At 46.2% G+C, this 12,211-nt stretch overlaps 3 protein-coding genes across 5 annotated transcripts; 1 reads left to right on the top strand and 2 right to left on the bottom strand.

Moving 5' to 3' along the window:
* Positions 1-392: 392 nt before the first annotated feature.
* LOC133155342 (olfactory receptor 52B2-like) lies at positions 393-1,430 on the bottom strand. Its single transcript, XM_061280570.1, has one exon. The coding sequence runs from the start codon at positions 1,329-1,331 to the stop codon at positions 393-395; it is 939 nt and encodes a 312-aa protein (XP_061136554.1). The 5' UTR covers positions 1,332-1,430.
* A 1,682-nt stretch (positions 1,431-3,112) lies between these two features.
* LOC133155146 (neuronal acetylcholine receptor subunit alpha-10-like) lies at positions 3,113-7,988 on the bottom strand. The gene is made up of 5 exons (XM_061280209.1): positions 7,784-7,988; positions 5,140-5,285; positions 4,884-5,038; positions 4,127-4,659; positions 3,113-4,020 (listed from the first exon to the last, which is right to left on the bottom strand). Exons 1-5 carry the CDS (start codon positions 7,986-7,988, stop codon positions 3,440-3,442), a joined length of 1,620 nt encoding a protein of 539 aa, XP_061136193.1. The 3' UTR covers positions 3,113-3,439.
* Positions 6,829-12,073, top strand: LOC133155147 (post-GPI attachment to proteins factor 2-like). 3 transcript variants are annotated; one of them, XM_061280211.1, is made up of 7 exons: positions 6,829-7,763; positions 9,243-9,459; positions 9,544-9,729; positions 9,939-10,188; positions 10,275-10,381; positions 10,502-10,610; positions 11,484-12,073. In XM_061280211.1, exons 2-7 carry the CDS (start codon positions 9,367-9,369, stop codon positions 11,612-11,614), a joined length of 876 nt encoding a protein of 291 aa, XP_061136195.1. In that variant the 5' UTR covers positions 6,829-7,763; positions 9,243-9,366; the 3' UTR covers positions 11,615-12,073. The 3 variants fall into 3 exon arrangements, with proteins under 3 accessions (XP_061136195.1, XP_061136196.1, XP_061136194.1); XM_061280212.1 differs by lacking the exon at positions 9,243-9,459 and having other exon boundaries at positions 7,059-7,763; XM_061280210.1 differs by lacking the exon at positions 6,829-7,763 and having other exon boundaries at positions 8,149-9,459.
* Positions 12,074-12,211: the final 138 nt, after the last annotated feature.

Genomic DNA, 12,211 nt, shown 5'->3' with positions numbered 1-12,211 from the left:
ACAATTAATTAAGTAGATTTATTGCCCTCCTTGACAAAATGTGTGCGACATCCGACATGATGACACAACAATGATTAAATCACATTTATATCGACAAAAAAAAAAAAAATCGTTTCTTTTTTATTTATAGTCACAATTGACGGAACAACCGGTCATCGGTACCTGCGACAAACAGAGCGACGTGGCCGCTTCGCTTGGAGCGTCACGGCCGCTCGCAACGCCGAGACTGGACATCAAACACCAATTTTTGCAGTTCTGCTTAACCCGTTCCCTGCCAACCCAGTTCATATCTTTGACGTCTACCACCGTCAATGGCACTGAATGAGTTAAGAGGTTGCATCATGAAAAACCGAGGTCCCCCTGCAAAGCCTGATGTCTTCCACGCGCTCTTTCTAGAAGCCTCTGACTCGGTTTCTCCAAACCCTGAGCAGCGTGTTTCGTATTTCGCTGGTGTACAGCCCGTAGACCAGCGGGTTGAGGAGCGGCGAGATGAGAAATATCAGCACGCCCATGATCTTCTGCACGTCACGCGGTACGCTCCGGAACCTGTGCGACAAGATGGTGAAGGTGCCCACGATCTCAAAGATGACCAGGATGAGCAGCTGAGCCACGCACGTGTTGACCGCCTTCTTCTTGGCGTCGCTGTGCCTGGTCACCATGCAGGTGATCAGGATCCTGGTGTAGGAGAAGGCCTGGACGGACACGCTGAGGGCCTGCATGACGGCCGTGTTCACCAGCCCCACCACGTCGTTGACGGACGTGTCGCCGCACGTGAGCTTGAGCAGCGAGGGGTTGTCGCAGAAGACGTTGGCCACCGCCGAGCGGCAGCGCGGCAGTCTGCTCTGCAAGGAGAACAGCAACGTGATCAGGGCGAAGTCCAAGGCCCACACCAGGGTGACCACGCCGACCACCACCCTGGGCGTCACCACGGCACTGTAGCGCAGCGGCATGCAGATGGCCACGTAGCGGTCGAAGGACATGGCGGCCAGGATGAAGAGGATGCCGCCGCCGTAGAGGTGCAGCAGGAAGGCCTGCAGCACGCACAACGGGTACGCCATGCGGTTGCTCTCGCTCAGCACGCCCGACAGCACCTTGGGCAGCATGGCCGTGATGCCCATCAGGTCGTTGAGCGGCAGGCTGAGCAGGATGAAGTAGACGGGCTTGTGCAGGTTGCGGCGAAGCGCAATCACGCCCAGCAGCGTCGCATTGCACGAGACGCAGAACAGGTAGAGGAGGAGGCCCGCGAAGAAGATGGGGTACTTGGCTCCCGGCGGGATGACAAACGTGTCCAGGCTCACGTAGGGCGTCAAGCCCAAAGACCCGTTGGACATTTTGGCGTACGGGAGGAGCGTGAGGAATGGAGGAGTGCCTCCCTGCTTCTTGTGCTTTTAATGCCAACCATGAACCAACCGGTGACATCAGCGTCCCACTCGGGGATTATCGGCCTGTTTATGCCAGTGTCTATGACATCAGCAGCGGTGGCCAAAGCGCCGTTGTTTCAACGCCTTTGCTTCAACGCCTTTGCCTCAACGCCTTTGCTTCAACGCCTCCGCTTCAACGCCTTTGCTTTAGGAAAAGTAACAAAGTACAGACTCTGAATGAAGTTGCGGTCGCTGGCGGTGGAGTGACACCACCGCTTTGATTCTATCTCTCTATCTCTCTATCTCTCTATCTCTCTATCTCTCTATCTATCTATCTATCTATCTATCTATCTATCTATCTATCTATCTATCTATCTATCTATCTATCTATCTATCTATCTATCTATCTATCTATCTATCTATCTATCTATCTATCTATCTATCTATCTATCTATCTATCTATCTATCTATCTATCTATCTATCTATCTATCTATCTATCTATCTATCTATCTATCTATCTATCTATCTATCTATCTATCTATCTATCTATCTATCTATCTATCTATCTATCTATCTATCTATCTATCTATCTATCTATCTATCTATCTATCTATCTATCTATCTATCTATCTATCTATCTATCTCTCTATCTCTCTATCTCTCTATCTCTCTATCTCTCTATCTCTCTATCTCTCTATCTCTCTATCTCTCTATCTCTCTATCTATCTATCTATCTATCTATCTATCTATCTATCTATCTATCCATCCTTGCATCCATCCTTGCATCCATCCTTGCATCTTCATCCATCCATCCATCCATCCTTTCATCCATCCTTGCATCTTCATCCATCCATCCGTCCGTCCGTCCGTCCGTCCATTATTTCAATGGATTCTCTGATTTGTTAATCCGTCACAGGGTAGCGCTGAGTACTGGCAAGAACCCAAAGTGTCGGTCACAGCCTTCACGAGGACTCGACGCCTTGAAATAAAGCTGGTACCGGTACTCGGATGGCACCCGTACTCAGTTGGCGCTAAATTGATTTAAACGCCAGTACGGTGACAGGCGATGACGAAGTAGTCGCACTAGTTGTTTATCTAGTTATTGTTGTTTTCAACTCTGAGTTCTAGTTGAATGTGGATTGATGGCAAACCCCTGTTAACAAAAATTTTCAAACTTTCCGATCAGAATGACATCAGCCTGAAGGCCTCACGAATGTCAAAACACATTAATGAGTTCCTCTGGGAGCCACGTAAATATTATTGTTAGTGTTATTAACTGCCTGGCGTGGTAATTACTCCCCGCAGGCTTCGTCTAATCTCGCGCTAGCTAATGACGATGCTATTTGTTAGCCAAGTGTGTTTAATGACACCCCCAAGGTGAGCACTTTTGTTTTGTTAACTTTAAACAGAAATAATGTTGGAATTGTGCTCTCGGGTGACACTTGTTTTTGTTCTTTGGCAAAGTTAACATGAAGAAAAACAAATAAGAATTCCAAAACATATACGAAACAAATGGAAGTATTTATATGAATAATTGAAGACTATTATAGATCATAATTCCAATGAACGAAACTAACAATGCAAAATGATGCACTTAGTAGCCAAAAAGACAAAAAGTTGTGCCTTTTCGTTTCCATCTGGAGTCATATTTAGCGCTAATTAAATCATTCGAGTGGCCACAGAGTCCTTGGGAATTATTACGCATGGTTAGCGGCCACAATGGGACACTTTGGACCTTTGGAACGGACTAATTGGGTCACCTTTGAGACCCGCTGTGGACATTACAGATCCTACGTGGTCCCTTTAATTGATTAGCTTGCGAGCGGCTACGCATGCTTTAGCGACCATTTCAAGCTAATGCTAGCATTTAGCTAATTCTAGCAGTTTGATTGATTTGTAGTCCCTCAGAACAAGGAGACTAGGATAGGATTTTATTTTTTTCTCAACAGGGAGGCCAAATCATCAAAATAGGTGAAGAGGTCAACATTTGGGCTTTTACATCTGAATCGAACGATGAAGTTGTAAAAGTAGGCGGTGCCGCGTGGTATGTTCCCTTCACCATTCACACAGATATGTGTCAGATGGCTTTGCCCATGATTAGAAGACTCATGAAGAAGACCATGATGAAGAACAACCACATGAAGAAGCGGTCCAGTACCTTGGCCACCTTCTTCCACTCGCCAGTCTTCTTTTGAGTGGCCCTCTGCTCCCTGTAGCAGTTGGCAATGTACTCCACATTAGCCAAGAGCAGATTCGTCTTGTCACAGGGAGCCTCGCTCACGCCGCCTTTCCGGCTTCTCCTCACGCCGCTCGAGTCACGGTAGCTGACCGATGCGCCGCTCCCCGTCAGCCCATCTCGGTCTTCGCTTTCCTCCGCGCTCACGGGGAAAAGCGCCTCCGTCGCGCAGGTCCGATCCGCCAAGCCATTCATGCTACGCTTTTTCACCAGCCGAGGTTCCCGTCTCTCCGACCGGGAAGACATGCAGTTGTCCCCGACCTCGTAAACAAAACACATTCTAGCCATGTACTGCAGAATGACCTTCTTGGCCCACTTGGGGACGGGTTTAGCGTCCGGGCCGCAGTGGTGAATGTTCATGATGAAGATGGTCAAGGCGGTGGAGGCCGTGATCATGGTCATGGTGGCAATGTAGTACTTTCCTGTTGGTGAGAGGCAAAACATCTCATTTCACTTAGCTTAGCAGGCTACAGAGGCGTAAACCCGAACCCAGAGGTCCCGGAAGTAATAACCTTGCCTAATCCCTACCGATGAGCGGGACATTCTCCGACGGTGGCATAATCTCGGCGACCAGCAGTTGAAAAACGGTCAGGGCCAGCATCACCGTGACGCCCAAAGACACTTTCTCTCCAGAGTCTGCGGGCAGGTAGAAGCCCAGCGGAGCCAGGAAGGAGATCATCACGCACGGTATCAGCAGGTTGAAGACGTAGAAGGACGCCCTCCTCTTGAGTTTCAGCGTGTAGGTGACGTCGGGGTAAGGCTCGGCGCAGCAGCCGTACAAAACGATGTTCCTTTTAGCCGGCATACCCAGGACTTCCCACTCCACGTTGTCCACCAGGTCGGCTAGGTCGGCGCTCTCCATGGCGTTCACGATGTCCAGCTGGTTGCCGTTGTAGGTCCATGAGCCGAAGGTGAACCTGCATTGCTGCGCATCAAAGGGAAAGAAGGACACGTCCACCTTGCACGAGCTTTTGGTGATTGCCGGCGAATCCCACATAATCTGGCCGTCGTGGCGGATCACCACGTTGGTGTCCATGGAGCCCGTGAAGTGGTCGTCGGCACTGCGAGTCATAAAAACACCCAATTTCCAGTGACGTGTTGGTTTAAAATAAGACCTTCTTAACTCATTCACTGCCAACCCAGTTAATATTTTTGACGTCAATAACCGTCAAGAGTTTAGGCGTGTCAAAATAAGATGACCCAAGGAACGACCTCAAACATTGTCATCCAAGACTACCACAAGTTTAATAAAGATGATAGTTGTGTCTTTTGCATTACGACCTACTTGTTATATAGGACTATATCGGGCCTCCATACATAACTGCTCGGTATACGGATGGTATCCAGGCCATCGTAGTCGTCCTTACTCCATTGGAGATGCGCGTCCAGCCACACTTGTCGTATCCACAAGTAGGTCGTCAAGATTTGGTTTCGCTCATCCTGGAAAAGAGCCGTTGTTAGTTCAACTTTACCACCAATTGCAGAAAAACGTTGCACAAACAGAATTGGTGAAATCAGACTGCCCAAAAGAAATGTTTTACCATGTCGATGATGTGCGAGAGCGTGACCTGCAGGGTCACGTTCAGAATGGCGTCCGTGTCCTCCACCGGCCTCAAAGCGCTCGTGTAGTTGTCAAACAGATTGTTGAGGAGCTTCTGGGCAAATCTGCTGTGGGCGCATTGCGAGACTGTGGACAAAAACACGCCACCATTTTGGTGTTGGTTTTCATGTTTTATTTGGTTCCATTTTTATGTCTCATTTTTCACCTTGCTAGTTATGTAACAACAGCTAGATATAGTTAGCATGTCCAAGTGGAGTCGTTGCTGCTATTAACTGCTAGCCGCTGATAACGGATTGGTTAAGGTTCCTCGCCGTTTGGACTTTGCCCAGTTTTACTTGCATAACACTATCGAAGAAGTCCAAAGTGCTAAAATGGGTAACTTAGATCTGATTCTGGTTCTTCTGCACTGTTTGGAACAGATCACTTTTTCTTTTCCTGTCACACTCTTTGTACTGTAACTGCTCAGTGTTTGCTGCAGTTAAGTGAATCGGGTGGTTCAGCCGTGGCAGATGGTGGACCGAGGCCTCATCGGGATGGATTGTCCCTCACCGTGATGCCTTTGCAAGAAGAGCCTGACCCAAATCCGCTATTGAAACCCGTGCATGTTTCCTCCATCCCTTGTGCATGTAAGTGTAAAATGTTTGACACACGCGTATACACACACATACACACACACACATGCACGCGAGGGATTACGATTGAGGTGAAATCCCAAACATCTGGCTGCCTGCCGCAAGACCGTTTTGCATGGAAGCAAACCAGCATCCATAAAGAATAAAATGTACGTGAAGCAGACATTTCATTAGAAAGTTTGCATGCTTTTCTAATGAAATGTCTGCTTTGTCCTTGTTTCAACCAACAGCTCTGATTTAAAAAGAAAATTGTGTGTGGACATAAAAATTGAATTCAATCAAGAAACTTCTTTTGTTTCTTTATACCAAGAAAATATATTGACAATGGCCTTTCTTTTTTTTTTTTAAACCCCGCCCCGCACGCACAAACACAAAAGCAAGCTTACCTGGCAATACAGAGACGCAAACAAACAAGCACAATAAACTTTGCATTTCGGATTGTTTCATGCTGTCAAAAGTGGTCTACCGCAAATCCACGATCATTTCAACTGTTCCATGCAGACTATAAAAAGAAAGAAATAATAATAATAATTCACACGCACAGCGGTGCAGTGGGCTACGCTTGTGTGCGTTCGTTTGTGGACCCGCACATCCCGGTAGGGCGGGGGCGCTGACCGACGACGTCATCACCATCACGTCTGATGTTAACTTCAGCACCACGGAGAGCTCCCTCGCCCCGCCCACCGATTTAAGACATTATTAATCGATCATGTAACGCGCGATCAGGTGTTTTGTGCGCGCGTGCACGTCGTTCGTTTGACGCCAAGGCGCGCCCGCGCCGCAGCAGGGCGGCTCCTCCTCATCATCATCTCCGACGACGACAGGTCAGGCTCGTCAGTGGCAGTGGGTCTTCATGATCTTGTCACGCTCGGACGCCATCTTTACTTGTTCACTTCATTAGGTACATCTGCAAAGCTGCATGATCGATCTAAAATGAATGCTCGTCGTCGAATTGCTACTTTGCTGTCCCGAGCGGCCAAAGCGTGTTGCATTATCCCCAAGGAATGTTGACAGGAGAGTTGCGTCCGACTCGTTTCACTATCAACAAACTGAAAATGCAGTCCATCTCCAAAAGTTTTGGAACGCCAAGGTCAACTTGAGATTCAGATCAAAAGATGGATTGCAGCTTTTATTTCATGGTATTTTAATTTGGATGTATTGAACAAACCAGTCAGGAGAAGAGGTCACCTTTATTTTGTAGCCACCCACGTTTGCTCAAGTGTTGACTTTTGGATCGTTTGCTTAAATTAAATGAGTGTGCTTGTTTTTGGCTTTGGGTTTCTCCTGTGGAAGCTACTTTTGCTGTTAAGCAAATGTCTCAGAGATCATAGTGGCAAAAAAATCCATTTCTGAACCCAAAGAGGTTCACAGCATTCATCGATTTTTTTTTTTTTCTGTTCAAGATCTGACATTGCAAACTCACAATTTTGTTTATATCTAGAGTGTCACATCGATTTGCGTCATTCAATGGGTGTGGTCATTTCAAATTGGTTCGGCCTGTTCCAAACGGTGATGTGAGATACTTGCAGACGTTGATGAACGCAGTGGCCACCTCTCCGGGTCTCCGTTTCCCTTCACGTCAGACAGAATTTTGTCTTTTTTTTTTACTTGTCAGTGAGCATTTCAGTGCAGTGTTTTTTTTTCCAGAAAAATCTGTTAGCATAGGACTCAGGATGGACGGCATGTTGTTGACATTCTCTAACAACAACCCGGCGCCCGTCACACGACACGGTCCGGTTAAGCCGCTCCCGGGCCCGCTTTCGTGCGTCATCTGCGTTCCACTCCCAGTTATCTTGCGTCCGATTTCACGCCAAACGCCGACAGACATCTTGATTTGGAACAGTCGACGCGAAAACATCTCAAGTGAAAAACATTTTCAGTGGAAAGCCGCATCCTATCACCGTCAATTTGAGAGGTCCAGAGCGGTCAAGATCTCATGATGAAGAGAGAACGAGAAAGCCACAGCAGAAAGGTGAGCGGGCGCTTTCTCACCTTGTTTCGGGCGGGCTGGACACAAGGATCGTTTCTGCCTAACTGGAGCAGGAGGTTGCTTGATGCTTTTGGTGCTTAACTGGAACTCGTAAAAGGGAGCACTTAACTCACATGGCTCAATGTATATTTTGCAGTTCATTTTCCGATTTGTCTTGAAGTCGAGCCTCTGCGCCAACGCCGCTCTCTGATTGGCTGACGTCTTCATTCAACTCAGCTGCTGCTGTATCAAAGTGTTTTAAAATTAAAATTTAAAATTGCAGTCTAGAAAGTCAAGATGGTGACCCGAAATAGACCAATATAGGCCTTTTTTCTTTTTTTTTTTATATCAGAGAAACTTTGTCCCTCTAAAAGTTTTTTTGATGCTGATTTTCAAGACATCTTTTATTTCCACAGCGCTTTGTTATAGCTGTAACAAGTTGTAACAAAGCATTGTGGCAAGTCCTACTTTTTCTGTTTTTGAAAGGTGCTGACCTTTAAAAGCTTACGCAATAAGGATTTTACAATGGCTTGTAAACTATAGCTATGAAGGTTCAGAAAAAAAATTCCACCAGCCTAATTCACAAATATGATCAATCTCCTATACTATTAACAAATAAAAAAATTTTTTTTAACTGCGAGTTCTAAAGCACCAGCATTAAAAACTCAAACATATTGACTGCTATAAACTAAAAAAATAAAAAATCTGAAATAAAAAAAAACCTTTTTTTTTTTTCCACTACATTTGCAAAAAAAGTTCATTTTGCTGTGTTTTTTTTTAAAATAGTGCAACTACTGACCTTTTTCAAAGCTCGGGCTCAGCGCAGGCAATGACCATGCACTTGCTTGCCTTGGCTGCTTTCTTCACCTGCTACCAAGGCGCATCATACCTCATGCATCACAGTCAAAGACTTGAAAGTGGCGCTCGCCAGTCCTTGGCTGCAATCGTGTTGGCGTGCAGGCGCTGCCGTGTTGACGTGATCCGGCATTGTGTACATATCGCTGGCGTCGGGTTGAAGCCTCCCATGCCCAAGTTTGGAAACCTTCAATGTGGTTGTCAAGTGTTGAATCGCTGGCGTCGGGTTGAAGCCTCCCATGCCCAAGTTTGGAAACCTTCAATGTGGTTGTCAAGTGTTGAAAATGGCTTGTCGGTGAACACGCAGTTTTAATGGTGGAAACATTTTTGGGGCTCCTGAGAAGTGATGGTTCGGGGAGTACGAGGGTTCCGCCCGACGCCAGCGATATTGTAGTAAGATCCGGTGACCAGAGAGGATGGATGCTTGCCATGTAGCCAAATTGGGCTGAGGAGAGAAAGGACAGAAAGACATCCACCAGACAGAAGGTAAAAGACAACAAGCTAGAGCTAAACTTTTGGGCTTTTTCCTCTGGAGTTCACACAAAAGCAAAAAGCCTTTGTCTTGGGTCAGCTCATGACATTATGTAAAGAATTATATAAGGAATCAGACTGTTTTTTTTCTTTCAGCCACTGCTTGTGCATACAAAGGTCTTTTTGCAAATAACACATCTTGAGTCACTCGGCCCGGCCCAAGTTCTAGGCCGACGCGACCCGGTGAATAAGTTGTTAGCGTCACTGCTATAAAGTTAGCATGGGACGCTCTGCCGAATTGGCCGACGAGTGCAGCGAGCCGGCCTTGCGCCTGCACCAAGACCACCATACACCAGCATGTTTTTTTATTCCGGTAAATGACTTGAAACACACAGAACGGTGTGTTGGCAATCTTTGTCTGGCTCATCCGCTCCTTCTTTCTGTCTTTGGCTTACAGGAGCAGCAGCAATCGGAAGCCACGATGATTACGGCCTCATACGGCGGCGAGAAGCCTCTGGTGATTCGCATCTCCTTCACCACGTGCGCCCTGGTCATCGTCTGCCTGCCGCTGCTGGGCCTGCTCAGTTGTGTTATCATCTCGTCCGTCTTTCACTTTGAGGACTCAACCTATACGCACTGCCAGGTTGGAGCCAGAGGACAAAATGTCCTTTTGTTGCTGACAGCACATTTATTGATATCAAGAGAGCCATATTTATTTATTTTTTAATTATTATTTTTATGTATTTCTTTTTTTGTATTTATTTATTTATTTATTTGATTTATTAAGAAAAATTGTAAAATGGAATTGATACATTTTAGATTTTGATTTAATGTGGATAAATACGTGTGCAGGTTCCCAACTACCTGCCGTCCATCAGCGCCTCCATCAGCCTGAGCCCAGAGTGCCACATCTGGCGCCTGTGTGTGGGCCTACACTCGGCGCCCCGCTTGCTGGTGGCCTTCACCTACTTCAAGTTCTACAAGGTCCGCTTTGCTTCCCGCCTGCCCGAGAGCTCGCTGGCCTACCTCAGCCTGGCTTTCTCCATCTCCGAGAACCTCGGCCTGCTGCTACTCACCTATGTGTCGTCCAACGAGACTTACTGTGAGTAGCCGACGGGAAGGGGGGGGGCTTATGCTAGGGGGGTCCTCTGTAACGCACTTACATGTGACCTTCCCGTTGCGTTTCAGTTGTCCACAAGGAAGGCTTCATCCTCTTCATTCTCAGCTCATTCGTCTACATGATCATAACGTGTCGTCTGTGGAAGGCCATCAAGACGTATTCGTTGAATCCCGAGGTAAGACGCTTCAAAAATATTTGAGAAAATAGTCATTCAAAGTCATTGAGCAAATAAAATGCACACATATAGCAGCCACATGATGATGATGATTGTTTGTTATTAATTGCTCCCCTCCAGGATGCTCGATCCCATCACTGGAAAGTGAGTCTGCTAATCCTCAATTTGAGTTTCTGTGCTTTTGCGGGATTGTTCTACGTCAAACACAACTTGTACTGCGAGTCGGGCAGTAAGTATGACATCATCGTGACACAGCTTCATTCCCCATACGTAGAATATTTGTTAAGTGTCATATACTTATACAATATTTTTTGGATTTGTTCTTTTTAAAAAGTTTTATATGTATTTTTTTACAATTCAAGTCAAGTCTCCCTTATTTTTTATTTTTTTTTGGAGTAATTTGGTGTGCCACAATTCAAAAGCAGTGTCTGAATTTCATGGATCCATTTTTAATGGTTTTGTCATTGCGACCTGATAAAGACCCAATGGCTGGCCCGCCAGGTTTATTCCCGTCTTACCTTTTAAAAAGTTGTCATTTTATCCAGACACCGGTGCCGGGTCTTTGTAATCCAAACAGAAACATTTTCAGTTCTGGGATCTCTTTAACGAGTTTGTTTCTCCTTCTAACGGAAGGTATTCATGCGCCAAGTCAGTTCTGAAATATGAATGTCAATGTGCACGTTTGAACATAAAAATGGAGGGAGGGGGGCTTTGTTTGCGTTGCCAAAACAAATCTGTGCTGTTTATTGGCGATTAGCCCCTAATCCCAAAAAGGGACGTGACATCGAGGTCGTTCTTTTGCATTGCGAATGAGCTCGGTACGGCATCAGACTTCTTTGAAGCAAAGCTTGTGCCTTCTTGGCACGTCACAAAGCTTCAAGTGCTCCGTCTTTATGAGGATGCAATGAAACCAGGTCACAAAACTGTCAACGTTTCCCAAACACGGCCTTCCGTTTGACCTCGGAGGAAATGCACAGAGACAAAGCTGCCTGTCATGCAGCCCCAGTCAATAATGTCTTAGATGATATAATAATCTCACTTTTAGCACAGCTCCATTTTGACTAATGAGCCGTTGTTTTAAATGCTTTTTTCTGCCCGCCAGGTTACACATTGTTTGCCCTGTTTGAGTATCTCATCGTCTTCTCCAACATGGCCTTCCACCTGACGGCGGCGTGGGACTTCAAGAGCCGCGAGGTGATGGTCATTTCCTGCTCTGAGCCTAAGGGCTTCTAAATAGAGAGCCCCCGAGGACTCTGGGAAGACCGGCGTCCATGACCGGGGTTGTGGAGGAAGATGGCAAATGAATAATTCGCACACGTGAGATGACATAAAGCACATGCACGGAGGTTGGAGGCCGGATGGCAGCACGCCGAGACGCTTCAACGTTGCGCATCCCGCTGCTTAACTAGTGACGTGCATGAAGATGGCTTGTTTGTTTTGCTTACATCTGCAGACAGACTCGTAATAAGTCAAACATCAACAGCTGATTTGATCACAATGTGCCAAGGTGATAGTTCTTCCGTGAAGCTAAAAAAAAAAAAAAGACAAAAAGCATCATAACTCTACTGCAGAGCAGCAAGCACAATGTTATTGTCAATTCTGGAGCTGCCATGAATGTATTGATTCTCAAATAGGAGAAGAGCATTGTTTGGAAATAATAAAAAAAATCATTAAAAAGAATGGAGACAATAAGTGTCGTGTCACTATAATGACGTAAAATTACGAGGTTGGCATTTTACTTGCGCAGCTCCGTGTTAACTTCTACTAGTACACACTTAGTAGCGAGGACACAAAGTACACACTATCAAGGATGTGGAACGCCTGTCCATC

Source organism: Syngnathus typhle, linkage group LG6, assembly GCF_033458585.1.
Source record: "Syngnathus typhle isolate RoL2023-S1 ecotype Sweden linkage group LG6, RoL_Styp_1.0, whole genome shotgun sequence".
NCBI classification, from domain to species: domain Eukaryota; kingdom Metazoa; phylum Chordata; class Actinopteri; order Syngnathiformes; family Syngnathidae; genus Syngnathus; species Syngnathus typhle.
The sequence above is the reverse complement of the archived record's forward strand: the minus strand, read 5'-3'. Positions and strand labels throughout refer to the sequence as shown.

Excerpts from the sequence above, each read along its gene's own strand:
- LOC133155342 (XM_061280570.1), bottom strand. The coding sequence starts at position 1,331 with ATGTCCAACGGGTCTTTGGGCTTGACGCCCTACGTGAGCCTGGACACG.
- LOC133155146 (XM_061280209.1), bottom strand. The coding sequence starts at position 7,988 with ATGAAGACGTCAGCCAATCAGAGAGCGGCGTTGGCGCAGAGGCTCGAC. Across the intron at positions 4,660-4,883 it reads GATATAGTCCTATATAACAA|TGCCGACGACCACTTCACGG; the intron begins GTAGGTCGTAAT and ends TATGACTCGCAG. Across the intron at positions 4,021-4,126 it reads GGAGAATGTCCCGCTCATCG|GAAAGTACTACATTGCCACC; the intron begins GTAGGGATTAGG and ends TCTCACCAACAG.
- LOC133155147 (XM_061280211.1), top strand. The coding sequence starts at position 9,367 with ATGGGACGCTCTGCCGAATTGGCCGACGAGTGCAGCGAGCCGGCCTTG. Across the intron at positions 9,460-9,543 it reads CAGCATGTTTTTTTATTCCG|GAGCAGCAGCAATCGGAAGC; the intron begins GTAAATGACTTG and ends TTTGGCTTACAG. Across the intron at positions 10,382-10,501 it reads CGTATTCGTTGAATCCCGAG|GATGCTCGATCCCATCACTG; the intron begins GTAAGACGCTTC and ends GCTCCCCTCCAG.